The sequence below is a fragment of the Glossina fuscipes genome, unplaced genomic scaffold, assembly GCF_014805625.2.
Source record: "Glossina fuscipes isolate IAEA_lab_2018 unplaced genomic scaffold, Yale_Gfus_2 112, whole genome shotgun sequence".
NCBI classification, from domain to species: domain Eukaryota; kingdom Metazoa; phylum Arthropoda; class Insecta; order Diptera; family Glossinidae; genus Glossina; species Glossina fuscipes.
The window spans coordinates 9,360,382-9,376,738 of record NW_023998455.1 but is presented as its reverse complement, the minus strand read 5'-3'; the positions used below and the strand labels follow the sequence as shown (position 1 = coordinate 9,376,738).

The 16,357-nt window shown below is 33.0% G+C and overlaps 3 protein-coding genes across 4 annotated transcripts; 1 reads left to right on the top strand and 2 right to left on the bottom strand.

Moving 5' to 3' along the window:
* The first annotated feature begins 329 nt into the window (after positions 1–329).
* LOC119639564 (E3 ubiquitin-protein transferase MAEA) lies at positions 330–13,195 on the top strand. 2 transcript variants are annotated; one of them, XM_038037013.1, is made up of 8 exons: positions 330–575; positions 694–866; positions 2,726–2,831; positions 3,499–3,774; positions 3,851–3,975; positions 4,031–4,173; positions 4,858–4,930; positions 13,117–13,195. In XM_038037013.1, exons 1-8 carry the CDS (start codon positions 389–391, stop codon positions 13,186–13,188), a joined length of 1,155 nt encoding a protein of 384 aa, XP_037892941.1. In that variant the 5' UTR covers positions 330–388; the 3' UTR covers positions 13,189–13,195. The 2 variants fall into 2 exon arrangements, with proteins under 2 accessions (XP_037892941.1, XP_037892940.1); XM_038037012.1 differs by lacking the exon at positions 13,117–13,195 and adding an exon at positions 5,488–5,601.
* Positions 6,758–8,185, bottom strand: LOC119639566. The gene is made up of 2 exons (XM_038037015.1): positions 7,675–8,185; positions 6,758–7,607 (listed from the first exon to the last, which is right to left on the bottom strand). The coding sequence occupies exons 1-2, from the start codon at positions 7,791–7,793 to the stop codon at positions 7,295–7,297; spliced, it is 432 nt and encodes a 143-aa protein (XP_037892943.1). The 5' UTR covers positions 7,794–8,185; the 3' UTR covers positions 6,758–7,294.
* On the bottom strand, positions 7,742–16,357 carry LOC119639565. The gene is made up of 5 exons (XM_038037014.1): positions 15,989–16,357; positions 13,214–13,360; positions 11,369–11,545; positions 9,127–9,399; positions 7,742–7,827 (listed from the first exon to the last, which is right to left on the bottom strand). The coding sequence occupies exons 1-4, from the start codon at positions 16,131–16,133 to the stop codon at positions 9,323–9,325; spliced, it is 546 nt and encodes a 181-aa protein (XP_037892942.1). The 5' UTR covers positions 16,134–16,357; the 3' UTR covers positions 7,742–7,827; positions 9,127–9,322.

Sequence of the window (16,357 nt, the reverse complement as noted above, 5' to 3'; positions counted from 1 at the left end):
TATTGTCTTAATTATAAATTAGAAATAATACCCAATTTTGTCATGCAATGGAGACGCCTCAAAAATATAAGTAGCAACTTATTATGACTGTAAACACAGAGGTGTTAAATATGCAATGCAATCCAATAAAAGAGACGATTCACTCCACAAAAGCCATATCGGGAGACATATCTCTTTCCACTTTTGTTATTTTGTTGTTTAATGCTCACGAATTTTGGTATTTGCCAAAAAATATTTTTGGGACTTATTTGATGTATCTTTAAGGTTGTTATTTTCAAGTAGAAAAAATGCCTGAAAAACAACAAAAAGGAAAAATATATCGATAAATATTTATTATTTCCATCTCTTGTAATATAATGAAGCTTTTATAAACCTTTTACTGAAAACAATGTCCGAAATAAAATGTTTAGAACATTCAACTTTGAAAGTTCCTTATGAAATTATTAACAAAAAATTTCGGGTGGCTCAGAAAGCCATAGACAGAGAAGCCGATCAAGTCCAACTTGCGTCGAAAGAAGTTGAAAAAGCTCTGAAGGTCTCTGTCCATCCAACGATTTCAGACATTAGTAGATTGGGTAAATATTTGCGTCGATTAATATAATTAATATAAAATGTGTTTGCATATTTGGGCTCTGGAAGACGATAATCTTTTTTTTGATAATTTTGCAAAATTGTTATTAATTGTTCTTGAAGTTGGCTGTGTCGTGCAACGCATACAAGTGCTGAAAAGAAAAGCCGAGGAGAACATTGAAGATGAGCTAAACTCGAGCTATGTTTGTAAGCGTAAAATTGAACATCTTAAAGGAATCGCTCCTCCAGAAAATAACAATGAGATTTGGCAAGCTTCTTTCGACAAATGGAAAAGGGTAAGCAAAAGAAATTATTCTGCTTCTGATTACAAAAGATTGTAGGAACTGTTTTTTGATATATCTAGCATCACATACTAATTTTTACGAACAAAATTTTTTTCAGCAGAGAAAACGTTAGCGCTATAACCACATGGTTATTTTTTCTTTTAGAAAATTGATTATTTCATTTTTTTAAATTATAATAAATTTAATTGAACACTATAAGCCTTTAATCTCATGCGGGCATCTATTTTCTATCTATTGCCAAAGAATCATCTATTCTCGCCATACAACTCAGAACAGAAAACTAGCTTTTCCTGGGAATTCTTATGGTCGCAAAACAGACGAATAACTTTGGCATGGTAAACTAACATGTTAGGCCGCTATTCGCAAAATGGTAAAAATTACGTTTTCTAGCCATAGAAAGAGCAGACCCATAGATATGTCCAGCTATCTTCAAGTGTCGCTTTTCAATCCCCTTCCTCGAAGATTCTTTGCCCTAAAATGTCTGTGTTGCTTCATCTGCCAAAGAAAAGATCTCAGCTTTTTCACATTATTTAAGAGGAATTAACCGAGAAACCGGTAAAAATCAAAAACTCATTCAAAACTCTTCTCTAATCGTCCTCAGCCGCGTCTACATTCAACGATCATTTCCATAAGCTTACACCAATATATTTCTTTTTGCAAGTGCTTTCATATGGGGTTGAAGAGTATGCTGATGAATTATTACGTCTTCTTCAGTCAATTGACTCTGATGAAATTAAGAAAAGCATTCGCAACACAGTTTCACATTTCATTCTTAATAGGCTTTAAGCATGAAATAATTTTCTGTTTATTTTCAACGTTATTTATTCATTATTCTTTAGCTTCGTAACTAATTACTTACTACTACTTTAAAATTTTAATTTGTGTTGGCAAATCATTTTTTTTTTTTATTTTCATATTTTTAAGTTTAAAAAATTTTTTTTTATGATTATATCATAACATTTAGAGAAAGTCATTCAGCCTTTAAATCTTTTCTCTATCAGTATAATTTTTGCATTTTTGTTTGTTTGTATTGTTTGTTGTCGGATCTCTTTTTTTTTTCGTAGTAAAATTATAAAATGATTGCACTGAAACTAATGTAGGAGGCAAAGTCAGCCGGACTACTCCAAACCAAACCGCAAAGAGTCCAAAATCGACCAGCAAATTCTTAAATACAAGATCTACTTTTCAGCCGACATATATTTGAAAATTTTGCACAATAACGTTTTTAACGTTAATAAAATAATAAGTTTAAGCATGAGAACTCCGCCTACGTTAATAACCACGAAACAAAAAATTTCGAATTTTCGAGAAGACGAAACTTCAAGAGGGCCCTTGCTAGGAATTTACGCAATGCGGAACACTTAACTCTTTACAGTCTCTTTTCATACATTCACCAAACGACGTTTTGGGCACTTCAAAGTTTTAAATAAACCTTCATGTATGCCTTGTTTTGTAGCATGACATAAAAAATAATTTGCGTTAAAGAAATGTTCCTAGTCGTAGATAATTATTAATAACCATGAAATGTGAGAGGGAAAAAACCCTCTCTCATAGTAATTCGTGATTACTATGTGCACTTTATATGAAAACACTAGAAGAGTGAGACAGAAATAGGTCGGACTTCAGATGACAAAATTTCTTAAATATTATTTTTTGTGAGTGTTGGATTTCGTGACTAAAAATGACATAATTTTTCGATTCGAACAGGGTCAGTCTTCATTTTTTTAAACAACACTTTTATTCTGACAGTCGAGAGAAGTCTTCATTGTAGTATGTCGTAAATTAATGCAAGTTTGTATACGTTCCACTTCCGTTAAAAAATTAACTTCTGCTTTATCCATTTTTTCCAGGTTAGGATCGACAGAATGGTGGTTGAACATTTGCTACGAATGGGCTACTACAAAACTGCAGAACGTCTTGCTTCGCAATCTAATATACAACATCTAACAAATTTAGGTAAGTCATAAGTAATACTAGTTACGATGGGGTTTCAATTTTTTTTCACAAAAGTTGCTGTGTTTCGTTATTCATGGACACTGGTTTCATTAATTTAGCCGTTTATGTGTGTACCACAGGAAGCACTGAATAGACTTTTACAATATTAGCAGAGTCGCAAAAAAAAAAACAGAAAATTTGAATTTAGATATTTTATTTAAAGATTAAAAAAGCTTCGAAATCAGATTGGTTTGCTCAGTAGAAAAAATATGATCATTTCTTGTATTTAACCTTTATTGGGACACAAAACTACTGCAAATTTTTCGAAAAAAGGTTTTTTTTTTTGAAGAACAATTCAAAAACTTTTTCCTTGAAATTTCGTGCTATTTCCCGAAGCACACAGTCTCCATCAAGTGAATCCTTGGTGAGTAGTTACAGCCCAATGTCTCACCTGTTGTTTTTTAGCTGTTCTAGTAAATTAACAAATGCCTTCGGGAAGTGTTTACTTTTATTTCTAGGTATTTCCAAAAAAAAAAAGAAACCCGTTAGCATAGCTTTCTCGAAGCTCCTTCAGTTAAACATTTCTTGCAAAAAGGGTTGCGGTGTTTCTAATTTTTAGGATAACAGCGACGCGTTTAAAAGATTCGGTCACAACCGAGTATAACTTTCTTACTTATTTTTTTTACAGATATATTTCACGTCTCTCGTGAAGTTGAGAATGATTTGGCAAATTACAAAACGACGAAGTGTGTTCTCTGGTGCATTGACAACAAATCTAAGTTAAGAAAGATCAACTCAAACATAGAATTTGATTTACGGGTTCAGGAATTTGTGGAATTAATTCGTAAAAATTTACGAGCAGAAGCCGTCATGCACGCTAGAAAACATTTTCCTGCATTCGAAAAAACTCAAATAAAAGAAATTTGTGAATGTATGGCTCTTTTAGCTTATCAGCCTGACACAAGTAACTGCAACGTTCCTTACGCTATCAACAGATTTTACAATTTAATGAAATATTAAAATTTTTTTTTCCAACACAGCTATCGAACCGTACAAAAGTCTCTTTGGTATGAAACGTTGGAAGGAACTTGTGATTAAATTTCGGAATGAAAACTATCGCCTATTCCAGTTGTCAACACAGTCTCTTTTAACCGTTGCAATTCAAGTAAATCAAAAGTTCAGAAAATGTAAGTTTCACTACGTACACATTTTGATTATAGGCCGGTCTCTCCGCATTAAAAACACCGCAGTGCTACTCTATAACTTGTAAAAATCTTAATTGCCCGGTTTGTCAGGAAGACTTCAATCAAATTGCAAAACATTTACCTTATTCACATTGCGTTCAGAGTCGTCTAATTTGCAGGTAAGCTATGAACACAAACACTACTCATGTCTCAAAATAAACAGTATTCCATTCAAAAAAACAAATCTATAATTTTACATATAAATTTTTATATTATTGAATTCTGAAGCGACGCATAACAATCTGAAGCTCCAGTTTAGATTAAGTTTACTCGATTTTTTGCTGCCCGCTAAAAGATTGGCTGTAAATATAATAAACAAGAGACGATATTGATTTTTTGAAAAATTATTTTATGACAGCTCTTGATTTTGGAGAAGATAGACATATGACCATAGACCTTACTACTAAACAATACAGCTGTATTAAACTTGTCCTTCCGCTTTTAACACTCTAAACTTGTCTTCAACAACTGCAATAAATAGGTCTATATCTTCTTGATTAGCGTACAATTCTGAATTGCTTTAACCGTTACATGTAATTAACGATTTATAAAGACCTCAAAAATTGGGATAGAAAGCTGAAGCATATTCCTAATCGATTGAAAAGAAACTTATAATCTGAAAACTGACTTCAATTGGCAATGTTTCAGATTGTTGTGTTACCTAACTTGGCTGCTGGCTTTTTTCTGAGCAATATTAATGAAGTCATTTTCCTTTTTACTGCTCCAATCAAATAAATGAATTATAAGAAAATTTCTTTTGCTTTAAAACAATTCAGCTTGGTTTGCATATTATATTTTTGCAGAATTACTGGACTTCCTTTAAATGAACACAATTTACCAATGATGTTACCGAATGGTCAAATTTTTGGGCAATTGGTAAGACATAATTAAACGCTTGGCAGTTGTGGGTTTATTTTTATGTTCCATTTTTATTAAATCGCCTACCCACCTTAACTTTGATAAATATATTTCAAGTAGGAGAAATAATTGGTAGAAACCATTCTATCTTTTCCATCTATTTCATTACACCTAGTTCTTTGTTTGCACTGATTAAAAATTACTTACGGTTCTCCTTTGAAAAAAGGCGCACTGAGTTTAAGAAGCAACGAATTTTCTGTCGACGCGCATTTAGAAAAAATGATGTGAGGTACAAGAATGTGCATTGAAGTATGTACGACGTGCAATGCATAGTAATTTTTAAATAATTTTGCAATGATGTCATTATTGAAATTTATTTTTTGCGCCCAAGTCGTATAAAATTTTTCCCTGTTTGATCCAGAGATATTTGTCAATCATCGAAAATTCATTAAAGGAGCGAATACAATAAAACCCACTTGCTACTTACGAGTAGATACCTCTCGGGCGATTAAAACAATTTTATTTAAATAAAAATTGATTAAAATTATTTCATTAGTTCCACTTTATATTTTTAGGCGTTACCTGAAATAACAAAGGAAAATGGAACAGTTCTGTGCCCTATCACAAATACGAAGTTTTCTAATCCGAAAATCGAAAAAGTCTTTGTAATGTAACAAAGCAAATATATTAAATAAGTAAAAGCACTGGAAAATTTTTAAAATTGTATTGCATTGCGGAAAAGTATTTTCTCCATACTTTCTAAAAAGAAAAAAAAAAGAAGAATTTATAAAAATAAATTGATAATTATAAAAATAAATTGGATAATTGAAGCGAGAAACGATCATCAATTATTAAACAAGTGCCTCTACGTGCTACAGGATAATGTTGCGACAACTTTACATCAAAGTGCTTCGACAACGGCAAATGATAAAATAGCTCTCTGATCATTTAAAACATTGAATTGTGCGACAAAAGGTCTTAGTATTGTGCCGATGAGGTCTTTTTCAGCATGGCAACTTTCCGCCATATATTGTAAAAGGAAAAATGAAAAATTTCGAACTGGTATTTACTGTCCCGCTGACGTATTCGCTACACTTTACTTCTTGTGTTGATTCATTCATTCGTCCATTACAACTTTAATTCGCCATATATTAGCTCAGTTTATATAATGTGGTAAATTAATTAGGCGACAGAGAAAAAATAGCAAGATTTAGTTCATTTTTCATTAATAATATGGTTTTTGTAGCACATATCGATGTAAACTTCTTTTTACCTTCTCGAAAATTATCTACGCATATAATTCGGAAACAATTTTTTGACGACATGGGGATCAAACCTTAAGCGAAACAATCTTTTTCAACTTACTTAAAAAGAAAAAAATTCTCTTTAAGGAAACACCCAAAATGAATAAGATTTATGCATCTGTGCGTGCACCGCTTCACTTATTACAGGTTTTCAAAACGCTTTATATGTTTTCATCAATAGCGGCTTTACCATGTCTTATCAAAATATCTTAAAAATTGCGAGGTACGTTGTGGAAAACTTTCATGGACAGATAATTGTACAAGAAGGGCGGTTAAATACTTCTGGCTGCTTGTTGTATATCCTAATAACCCTAAATTAACCTTTACCACGGGTGGAGGGGGGTATAAAAATAAAAAAATAACGTCAATAATTAATAAAGTTAAGACTGTGGACAGAACTACAATGGAAAAAGGGTTCAACTTTTAATGTTTGAGCGAAATATTGGCACAATGGTAACATTTCAATTTCAACTGCGAACTTTCGGAATTCGTACGAAGAAATACACATGTATTATACGCCAATATAAAACGAAGTTTCTTGTAATATATAAAAATATGATTTTGGCCGCACGCGACACCAAGGACTTGTATTCAGTTGTCTGCAGTGTTGGTATATAAGGACGAACGCTTGATACAAAATTTTCTATGTGTGTAGAAAAAGTAGAAGTGTGCGAAAGCTTTAATATTTAAATTTGACATGTTTTTCGATATAAAACACCCACTTACCATCCTTGGTCTTTTAAAATTTTATAATTCATCCTAAATAGTGTAGTATTTAAAAGTAGGAGTTTAGTCCTGTTTTTAATATAATGAGAGTTAAAAACGTTTATAAATATATATAGAAGCGCAGAAGTGGTGTGTGTTCCGTGGGTTATTGTACTGGTTCCGAAGAATGAATTGAACCTGAGCGTTCAGAGCATTGTCGAGATCGAGTTGACTTTAATTTCAGAAATTTCATACCAATTACGTAAATTTTTTCGTTTGCATCTTGAACTGCGTTTGTTAGCTCAGCATTTTTTTTTAGTGCTTCTTCCTGTGGAAAAAAAGAAAATGTAAAAGCTTATTGGGCGTGCGACAATCAAACCAGAAGAATAGTACGGCTGCTGAGTAGCTTTTTGATATTATGCAATTCGGTAGTTATTGCATTTCTCTCGATTGTATGATAATCGCGTTGCGTACTACATTCCGTTTGCAGCTCAGAATTAATACGTTTTAATGCATAAAGCTCGCTTAACAATGCACCCTGCTTATCAATTATGTATTTTAGAAGGCTTTCAAGATTTTCTATAGATATTTGAGCGTCTGTCAAATTCTTCGATAGCACCCATATTTCGGCACGAGCAGCTGCTAATTCGGTGGCTGATACTTCGCTTTTTGTCGACGAACACCCACTGCAGACCAATTACACAATTCTAAAATTAGTCATTTAGATCAAAGCAAAAATGACGCCAGACGTACTTTATTTGCGGATCATCATATTCGTCCACTTTTTTTTTATCGACACCATTGTCTATACAATTGGAGGGAGGAATTGCTCGAGTTGCGTTGTTACCAAAATATTGACAAACGCAAGACATTTCAATTGCTTCTGTTTTGTAGAAAATTTGTCGACTTTTGACGGAAATATGTACATTAGTGATATGAAAGGGAAGAAGTAAAGCAATAATTTCATAAATTTTTAAGTTTTTAGCTTTCAGGTGTTTTATATCATTGTAGAAGTTTCCATTTTTTCTTTTTTAAAATTTGTTCGTGAAATACAGCTAGATGAGGAAGCCTTATGTCATTATACTCATCACCGAAGAACGATAGGTATGATTCATTTTGTCGAAACGTTTACAGCGGCCAGACGGAAGTATCAGAAACCCCACAGAGTATAGATATTCCTGATCAGGATCGCACTCTAAATCGATTTAAGCATGTCCGTCTGCGTAATATCTGTTGTAAACATTCTCCTGGTCGCAAAAATGAAGCTGTCACGCACGCAGGTTGATATTGCAAATGGACCAAATCGTTCGAAGGACAGGCCCACAACGTCAATTAAATTAAGAACACCCCAATGGAGAACACCAAGAGGAATAAAAAATTAGTTTTTTGCTCATTACTCATAACCTATAGAAAATAAATGCCCAAAAATTTGAATGCATGTTCATGATGTAGTAAGTGTACAATAATGGCAACTTTTTACTATTTGTGGTAAACATTATTCCGAAATGAAGCGAAAATGAAGACATCGCCTAGAAGTGTGCAAAAGAGCTTGGAATTGACCTAAACTTTTCACGCGCACCTTGTAAGCGCACATGCCTCTACGACAAAAGTTTTTCATTTGAAAATAGAAAAAATCAGCTGCGTCCACTCCATTTTGTAAAGCATGAAAAGTTTGTTCTTTTACTTCTTTTCTCTTCTTCAGGATAACGGTGATGGATATAAAAGATTCGGTCCTGACCGTATTTAATTTTATTACTTGTTTTCTATTCATCATTTTTCGTTCTGAAGTCAAAGTAATAGAATGTTCGTCAATGTTGTGAAGAACATGATAGATTTAAAAAAAAAATTATTTTCGAAAAATTTTAAAAACAACAACTGGAGTATACAATATGGTGTAGGGTATTTAGTAGTCGGCATAGTACTAGTGCAATATTTTCACTTGTTTGATATTCTTTTTATTACTGGTTTTCTCTACGGCGAACTTTGAACTTTACTACTTGTTTCTCGTTTATTTTTATCTCTGCGTGGGTTTGCTCGCGCTCTATTTCCTTTTTCCTCTAGGATTCTTCTCTTTTGCTCTTATCTTTTTCATTGCTTTATTTACTTAGCTAAGGGTTTATTGATGAAATCAATTTTTTGTTCGGCGTGCTGATTTTATTTAATTATATATTTTTTTCACAATTGTTATTTTTTATCATGTCTTACATCCAAAAAGTATGCGTATAACTATGAAATGAATAAACATATAAGCAAAATACATTTTGTATTGAAATTAAAGCATTTTATGGCAAAGTCTTCAGTAAGGTACGTAAAATTTATTAAATGTTATTGAGATTCGAACAGAAGAGGCATCTCTGCTTGGCTTTCTCTTAGTCGGGCTCCGATCTCTGCACTTGTGATTTTAATTTGAGCTTAGAGTTGAAATTACGGCGAATATCTTCTTCATAATCAATGTACCCGGATTTATCGGTAATGCAGCTGTTCAAACAGTGAAAAAAAAAAGTAGAAAAACTTACTATTCACGTTATGTTGAATTTTTTTTATACCAAACACCCATAAATTCTAACATTGGTATTTTTTCACATTCTTGTAATTAGTAGAGTCACACAAATGTATTTATCTGATATTAATATAAGGGCATTATTTAATATTTCTACTGGGCAGATCGATACTATGACGTCATACGTAAACAGAAACTATTTAGATTGAATTCTACATTAGTTTGAATAAACATCTGCTTCGTTTTAGATTTCAGAAGATATTTAAGATTTTTATAGTAACTGAACAGAATACGCGACGAAGAATATTAAAGGTTTACAATCCCTAAACAAATGATTTATACTTTCGTCCACATTGTAAGAATCTTAGAAACTAGCATCTTTGTTTAATTCCATCAGGTGGCCTTAGTGAGTGTGCTTAACTTGTTCAACAAGCAGAGGATGGCGAAATACAGCATTTGGAAGCTCCTTTAAATGATGCAAAGTGCCTCGAAGGTCAGACGGAACTTAGTTACTCAATGGATAGATAACCATTAAATTTTGCAAGCTATGTATTAACAACAAGTTGAAAACGGAGTATTTATTGCAACAAATAGTGTACACCATTGCGCAAAAGTTAGTTAGTTAGTGTATATAGCAAAACAATAATCAGTGGACGTTGACCTTGTTGCCGGTTTTATGTGCTGCCGATTAAAATATCGTGTGCTTGCATTCCGCCTAACTTAGGCTTTAGGTTTTAGGTTTTAGGGTTTGGGTTTTTGACGGTTCTTTTATTTGTGACATTATTGTTCACGTAAAGCAAAACGATAAGTATGGTAAATCTACCTTAGTTAGGTAAATCTTTTTTAGCCAAAGGAACCCGAATATTTATTAATGCGAGAAGCTTCGAAGAGACCTTTATATTTCCTTGTTAAGTGCAATGGATATAATTATATATATATATTTCATTTCCTAAGGCCATTTAATGGTAACTAAAGTGAACAAGTACTTATAATAACTTAACACTTTGAGCCTGTCTTTCTGTATAATGTCTAAGATATCGCCTTAATATTGAAAGTTCTTGCAGGCAGCTTGATGTTGATAATAGAACAAATCGATCAAAGAACACGACTATGGAGCGACGTAAACCGAGAATAGGACCGTTTTCGCTCATTACTCATAATTCATTGTAGACGTAAAATAAGTGTTTTCGCGTACGATCTATAAAAGCAGAAAAAATCATCCACATTCATCCAATACTTTAGAGTAGGGAGCTCCTTTTAGGGTGAAGGTGATGCGTGTGGCAATAATTTTCTAACTAGTCCTCATATTTTTCTGCTTTTAAATGTGCTTCAATGTGTCTAACGAATTGTGTTAAGTTGTTTACAGCTTTGAATCCGATCGGCTTATTACTATTCTGAACCTTCTCGTTAGAGTTTTCCAGTGAAACTGCACAAACTTCTACTTCTCTCAAGATATTTTTAATTCTAGGCCGAGATATTTAACGTCCTTGTATACATTATACCTCTATGCGTACTACAATTCATTTCCTTAGAATTTAGAGATGTGTGCCCCTAAATTTTACCCTCATCTACTAAGTAAGTTCGGAAACTGTTTGCCATTCGTAACGCGTACGAGTTTTATTGCTCGAATTGCATGTGCGAGCAATTCGAAAAGCGTACGACGAAGCGTTCAACGAATTTTAAAAAGTTTAAAGTTAGTGTAGCTCCAAGACTAAAGTCCTAAAGTACTAGTATCTAAACGCTATCGGCATTATTGAAAACTCTGCCCCACTTGAGATTTTATCTCACGACCATTGAGTTGTTGTCAAGATTCTATTTGCTCGGCCACTCAGCCGGATAGTATAAGTTATTTTTTGTGTTTTACTTTACTTTGATTTCAAGAGTTGTAGGTACAAGAATTTTAAGCATTATTGAACACCTGATATTGTGTTGGAAATATTATCTTACCTCCACTGCATATGTCATGTGATGTATCTTCGAAGTAACCGTTTTCGCTGTCACATAAGCATAACCTCGTCTTTGTTGACATGAACTTAGCAACACCAATAGTGCGATTAGTGTTTTCGAATTGACATACCATACCATCTTCACATTCGTGACTGTTGCTGCACTTATGACGTAAGCCTAATAAAAAACAAATAGAGTTCCAAGTTCAGTAATAATAAGAGCGTACAAATTAACTGAAATTCTATAGTAGTTTATGTACACAAAACAAAACCAAGAAGCTTAGAATAATAAGCATTTCGTTTGTGCTTTCTTTTTACTAAATTTGTATGTAAGCATTTTACCTTTTTGATTAATATTAAATAATCTACACATTAGTGCTCAAAGGTGCCATAAAATCCGCGCATATATATACATTTACCTGTTTTCTTATGTAAATAAACTCAAGTACGGCATTTTATTTAAACTTCATTTCATATATTTGCAAATCATTAGAGAAAGCTCACACCAAAACACGTTCATTAATGTTCTAAGTGAAGCTTGCATATGGCACCTCTTATATGAAATGCTTTGCTATATGCATCATAAGAACTTAGATTGTGCGGAAAGTTATTTCGTTTCTTCCCAACAGTGGACTTAAGCGCATATTTCCACAGCGAAGCCTCCACTTGAGCTGCAGTTTCATTACATAATATTTTACAGCTAATACAGCAAGGCTTGTTTTTGAAATGATTTGATTGATTCTCTCTCTTGGAATAGCCTTTGTTTGGTACCTTATTAACTATGGAAAGTCGCGTAATTCGGCATTCTTTGGTTTTTTACTATCGATAAAGTAAAAATCAAGCAAGCAAAAGCTATTGAATGTGCGTAAAGAAGATATATTGATAGAAGATCAGGGCCAAAACTGGTAAACCGACGAATAACAATTCGTAAGACGGCTGAGAGATTACATTTATCGAATACGACATTTCAAAACATCCAAAAAAATTTTCTTTTATTTTAAGCAAAAGAAACGAAAAGACTTCCCGATCGATCTAATATTAAACAGGAGGTGAACTAGTCTTGCAATCCTTGGAAACTATTGTCATTACGCAGGATTTTAATTATTTATTCGTTTGTTAATTCAAATCGTTGAGGAAGCAATACTCACATTAAATGACTTTTTGATAACATTACAATATTGGCAATGTAACAATGAAAGAGTAAGGTCAACGTTGAATTAAGTCTAGTATAAGGCCCGCAGTAAAAAGTGAGAATAACGGTCCGCAAAAATCATTTAAATTAGAATACGACACATTTAATCAGAGAAGTCGTTTTCAGATTTTATATCGAATTTATAATTTGATTATTCATTTGCCGGTAATTTGTGATGCATTATATAATTTCTTTATAATAGTTTCTGTTTTAATTTTACTCTTGCTTAATATCAATTAGAGCGAGAGAGATTTACAATTTACTTTACAGAGACGAAATCCCTCTTGTACGTGTAATGAACAATTTCTGTGAATGTTCGTCAAACACCTTCTTTTCTAATAAAGATCTTATACTGCGAACGAAAGCCTAGATGCCAAAGGGCGATAAAATAGATGCTATTTGGAAAGAGTTGAAATCCTTATGTCTTTTTGAAACGCTCGCGTTCGCTAAAACTGAAGTATAATGTCACCTGTCTACGTACATACATATTTTCGATATAATTTTAATTAATTTATTTTTTTTTATTTTCTAGATTTGATTTTTTCTTTTGTTTTCAGCACAACACTGGACATTCGCAAAATAATTTATATGAAATTCAAGATGATTTCATATTATCAGAAAATTGGTAACACATAAAACGTCCTGTCTGCTTACCTTTTAATACATCCGGGCACAATCCGTTGTTAGGAGGTGCATCATCCCCGCATAAGCAACGCATGTTGTAATCAGTCGGATCCTTGACACAGCTCGATTTGTCAATTGCGACGCAGTCATCATGTGTATTACATTCGCGGCCTTTAACTGAACAATACATATTTTTTTTCTAATATATTTTGCTTATTTTTCTGTTATTCATCATATATAAAAAAACAAAAGCGAAGCCAGAGGTTATTATATGAAACCATCGCACCTATTCGATATTAAGCTCTGATTTGTTTAACAAAAAAATCCTTTTTTTTTCGGAAGAATCGTTGGAGTTTCCTTATGGCAAAATTATTTGTATTTTATGTACCAAGAATTAAATATCCTCTTAACAATAGGCAAGTAAGTAAACAAAAGTTTGCAAGAGAACGCTTTCCTTTTCCATCAAATTCTTTATAATTGTATATATATGTGTATGTATGATAATGATGCCAAATTGTAATAATTTTAGTTCTGGGTCGTTTGAGACCCGTCTCCAAAACAACACTTTCTTTTAAACGCCGCCATAAGTATTTAAGTATAAGTATAACTGGCAATAAGCCGTCAAGATGTGCTAATTATGTGAAGAAATAGCTGAGAAACAGAGCGGATCAGTACGATGCTTCTAAACGATTGCATGGTTCTTGTAATATGCGATCGAACATTGCCATCCAGTATTATTATGCCTCGTAATCTGCTTCTCCTTTCTCTAATACTTAGGCCGATATTATCAAGTACTGTTGGTAGTCTTCCGCAATAATGGTTTCATTGGCCTAGAGAAATTCATAACACACTACATCTTCTGATCCCACCAGACGTAGAGTATTATTTTTCTCGAAGCGATTTGGCTTGCTTGGATATAAAATACTTTTTTTTCGCTTCATATTTTCAAAATATATTCCTTTTTTGTCGTGTGGTACGACGCAAGAAAGATTTCTTTCCATATTTTTGAAGCAACATTTCATTCGCGACTTACCCGGTGTTCTACCCGTCCATGTGCCGCATATTTTCTGGATTTTTAGATCTTATCTAAGATAGGTAAGTGAGCACTGACACTTGGTTGTTTAACCATTGTTTGTTGTGTTTGTTGCGTATTGTCTTCATACAATGTTGCGTGGAATATCGTTGTTCTATTCTTAATCGGACATGTACTTTTTTCACACACACGTGTATGTGTGTTTAGTCACAAAAAAAAAACCTTTAAATTTGCCCCGTGAGCCGGTATGATTTTTTTACTTGTTATTAGGCGTAAATTCGGTCATTTTGTACATCAGAGATACCCGAGATTAGAATGCAAAACACGCTGTAAGATTAAATATTACTATATATGTATTTAATATATTACGAGGAGAGGAAGAGTAATTTTGTATTTCTTGTAATTTTTTCAAGACGGACACGCGTACAAAGTACACGATATATATTACTTGTTCACCTAGAGCCGACATCCAATAGATCAACTTAGAGGATTATTAAAAATATTATTGAAGATGTAAAATGAAGCAATATGTAGCAAATGAAGTAAAACTTTGGATCCTTCCATTTAGTAATATCGAAAAATTAAGACCAATAGACTGGAATTTAGTATTCCTTGGATCAACGCTTAGCCACAGCGTGTGTATAGTTTGCTTATTGACTACGTGTTCAATTCTCAAAGTAAAACAATGTAGTAAGTCGATGGAAAGGAGATATGTGTTTATATACATGTCTATACATATATATATATATTATGTAAAATTTGTGGCTCCATTCCGTTCAGAGTATGCCTGCAGAAATATCTTTCGTAACTCTTGCCTAACTTTCGCCTTTTCACTTCATTCTACACTCACGTTACAGTTACATTAGATATTTCTAGCATATAATAAAACACAACAAGGCTTTATGAATTCAGATGATTCGATTTTTACCCACAAATTGCATAATTTGCTTTCTTAGGTTCTCCTCACTGAGACAAATTTGAATTATCTCATTTCAAATTCAAAATGATTATTGCTGTCACCGTAGACTTTGGCGAAGTTTCCAATACCTGAAACCAACGGCTGAAAATCGTATGTTATGAAGCATTAAAGCAGCCTAAAACCAATTTTTAAATAAATTCTTAGGCCAATATTCATTCAATCGTGGCAGTTCTGTAGCATAGTAGTGCCCACTCTATAATGTAGAACTAAAACTAAGTTTTATGCATAGAAATCGACCGTACTTTACTAATGGCGTAGATCACAGAACTTTTTTGAACATGTTGCAAGCAAAACTGGACCAGTAGAAGTTAATGGCATGTTTGTTTTAATTTTTGCTTTGATGAATGCAATTTTTCAGATATGTACTTTTTGGGTCTTGGGAACGAAGTTTAAGTTGTCGCCTGATAATCATTTCACTACTATCTCTGTCTCTCGTTCGATGCAAATTTTTTGAAGATTAAGGCAATCAATCAAATTAAATCATACTAGGCTAACCTTATTCTCTAGATGTCACAAGACCACAACCAACAACCTGCACGTTTTAGAACTTCTAGCAAAGGCTTGAGAAAGAAAAACTAAGTGAATTTCTTTTGAGTGCGTAAAGCGGTGTCATTCTTTAATTCTTTTAAAATACCCATTCACAACAGCTTTTGATTTTTGTCGATATTGTTATTTAAAGATTGAATCATTTTTTTTTTTGTATATTGCATGTATTCCTTTAATAATACGCCAGAGTTGGCTTAATTAGAGCAGCGACTTATTTCTTCAATCTTCAATGTATTTGTTAACATACCGATAGGTCCAGAAGTAGGTGCTGGATTATTGCTAGATTTGCCGAACGTTGTCAATGCTGTAGAACTCACTCCAAACAATATAATAAAAATACCAAATAGCATAGTTAAACTACCGCACTGTGTGAAGCGTTTTAACGGCTGCATTTTTAAATAATTTATGTAAACTGTATAATAAAACAAATAGTGTTTGATTTTTGCACTTCCACAAAGAACCGCTTAAAAGTTCAACTAAACGATTATCGTATATTGTATTGCTCTAAATATTATACATTTGAGGGCACGTTTAACCTTGTTGCTTTAACGCTTTACTTGCAAATAAACGGTCTTTTAGCGTGAATAAGGCTTAAGTTTATTTTTTACTTTTTCTT

Coding starts and splice junctions, on each gene's coding strand:
- LOC119639564 (XM_038037012.1), top strand. CDS start 389: ATGTCCGAAATAAAATGTTTAGAACATTCAACTTTGAAAGTTCCTTAT. Junction 3,976..4,030: donor TTTTAACCGTTGCAATTCAA/GTAAATCAAAAG, acceptor TTTTGATTATAG/GCCGGTCTCTCCGCATTAAA. Junction 4,174..4,857: donor CAGAGTCGTCTAATTTGCAG/GTAAGCTATGAA, acceptor ATATTTTTGCAG/AATTACTGGACTTCCTTTAA.
- LOC119639566 (XM_038037015.1), bottom strand. CDS start 7,793: ATGTCTTGCGTTTGTCAATATTTTGGTAACAACGCAACTCGAGCAATT. Junction 7,608..7,674: donor TATGATGATCCGCAAATAAA/GTACGTCTGGCG, acceptor ATTGGTCTGCAG/TGGGTGTTCGTCGACAAAAA.
- LOC119639565 (XM_038037014.1), bottom strand. CDS start 16,133: ATGCAGCCGTTAAAACGCTTCACACAGTGCGGTAGTTTAACTATGCTA. Junction 13,361..15,988: donor ACCTACTTCTGGACCTATCG/GTATGTTAACAA, acceptor TGTATTGTTCAG/TTAAAGGCCGCGAATGTAAT. Junction 11,546..13,213: donor GTGCCCGGATGTATTAAAAG/GTAAGCAGACAG, acceptor GTTTTTTATTAG/GCTTACGTCATAAGTGCAGC.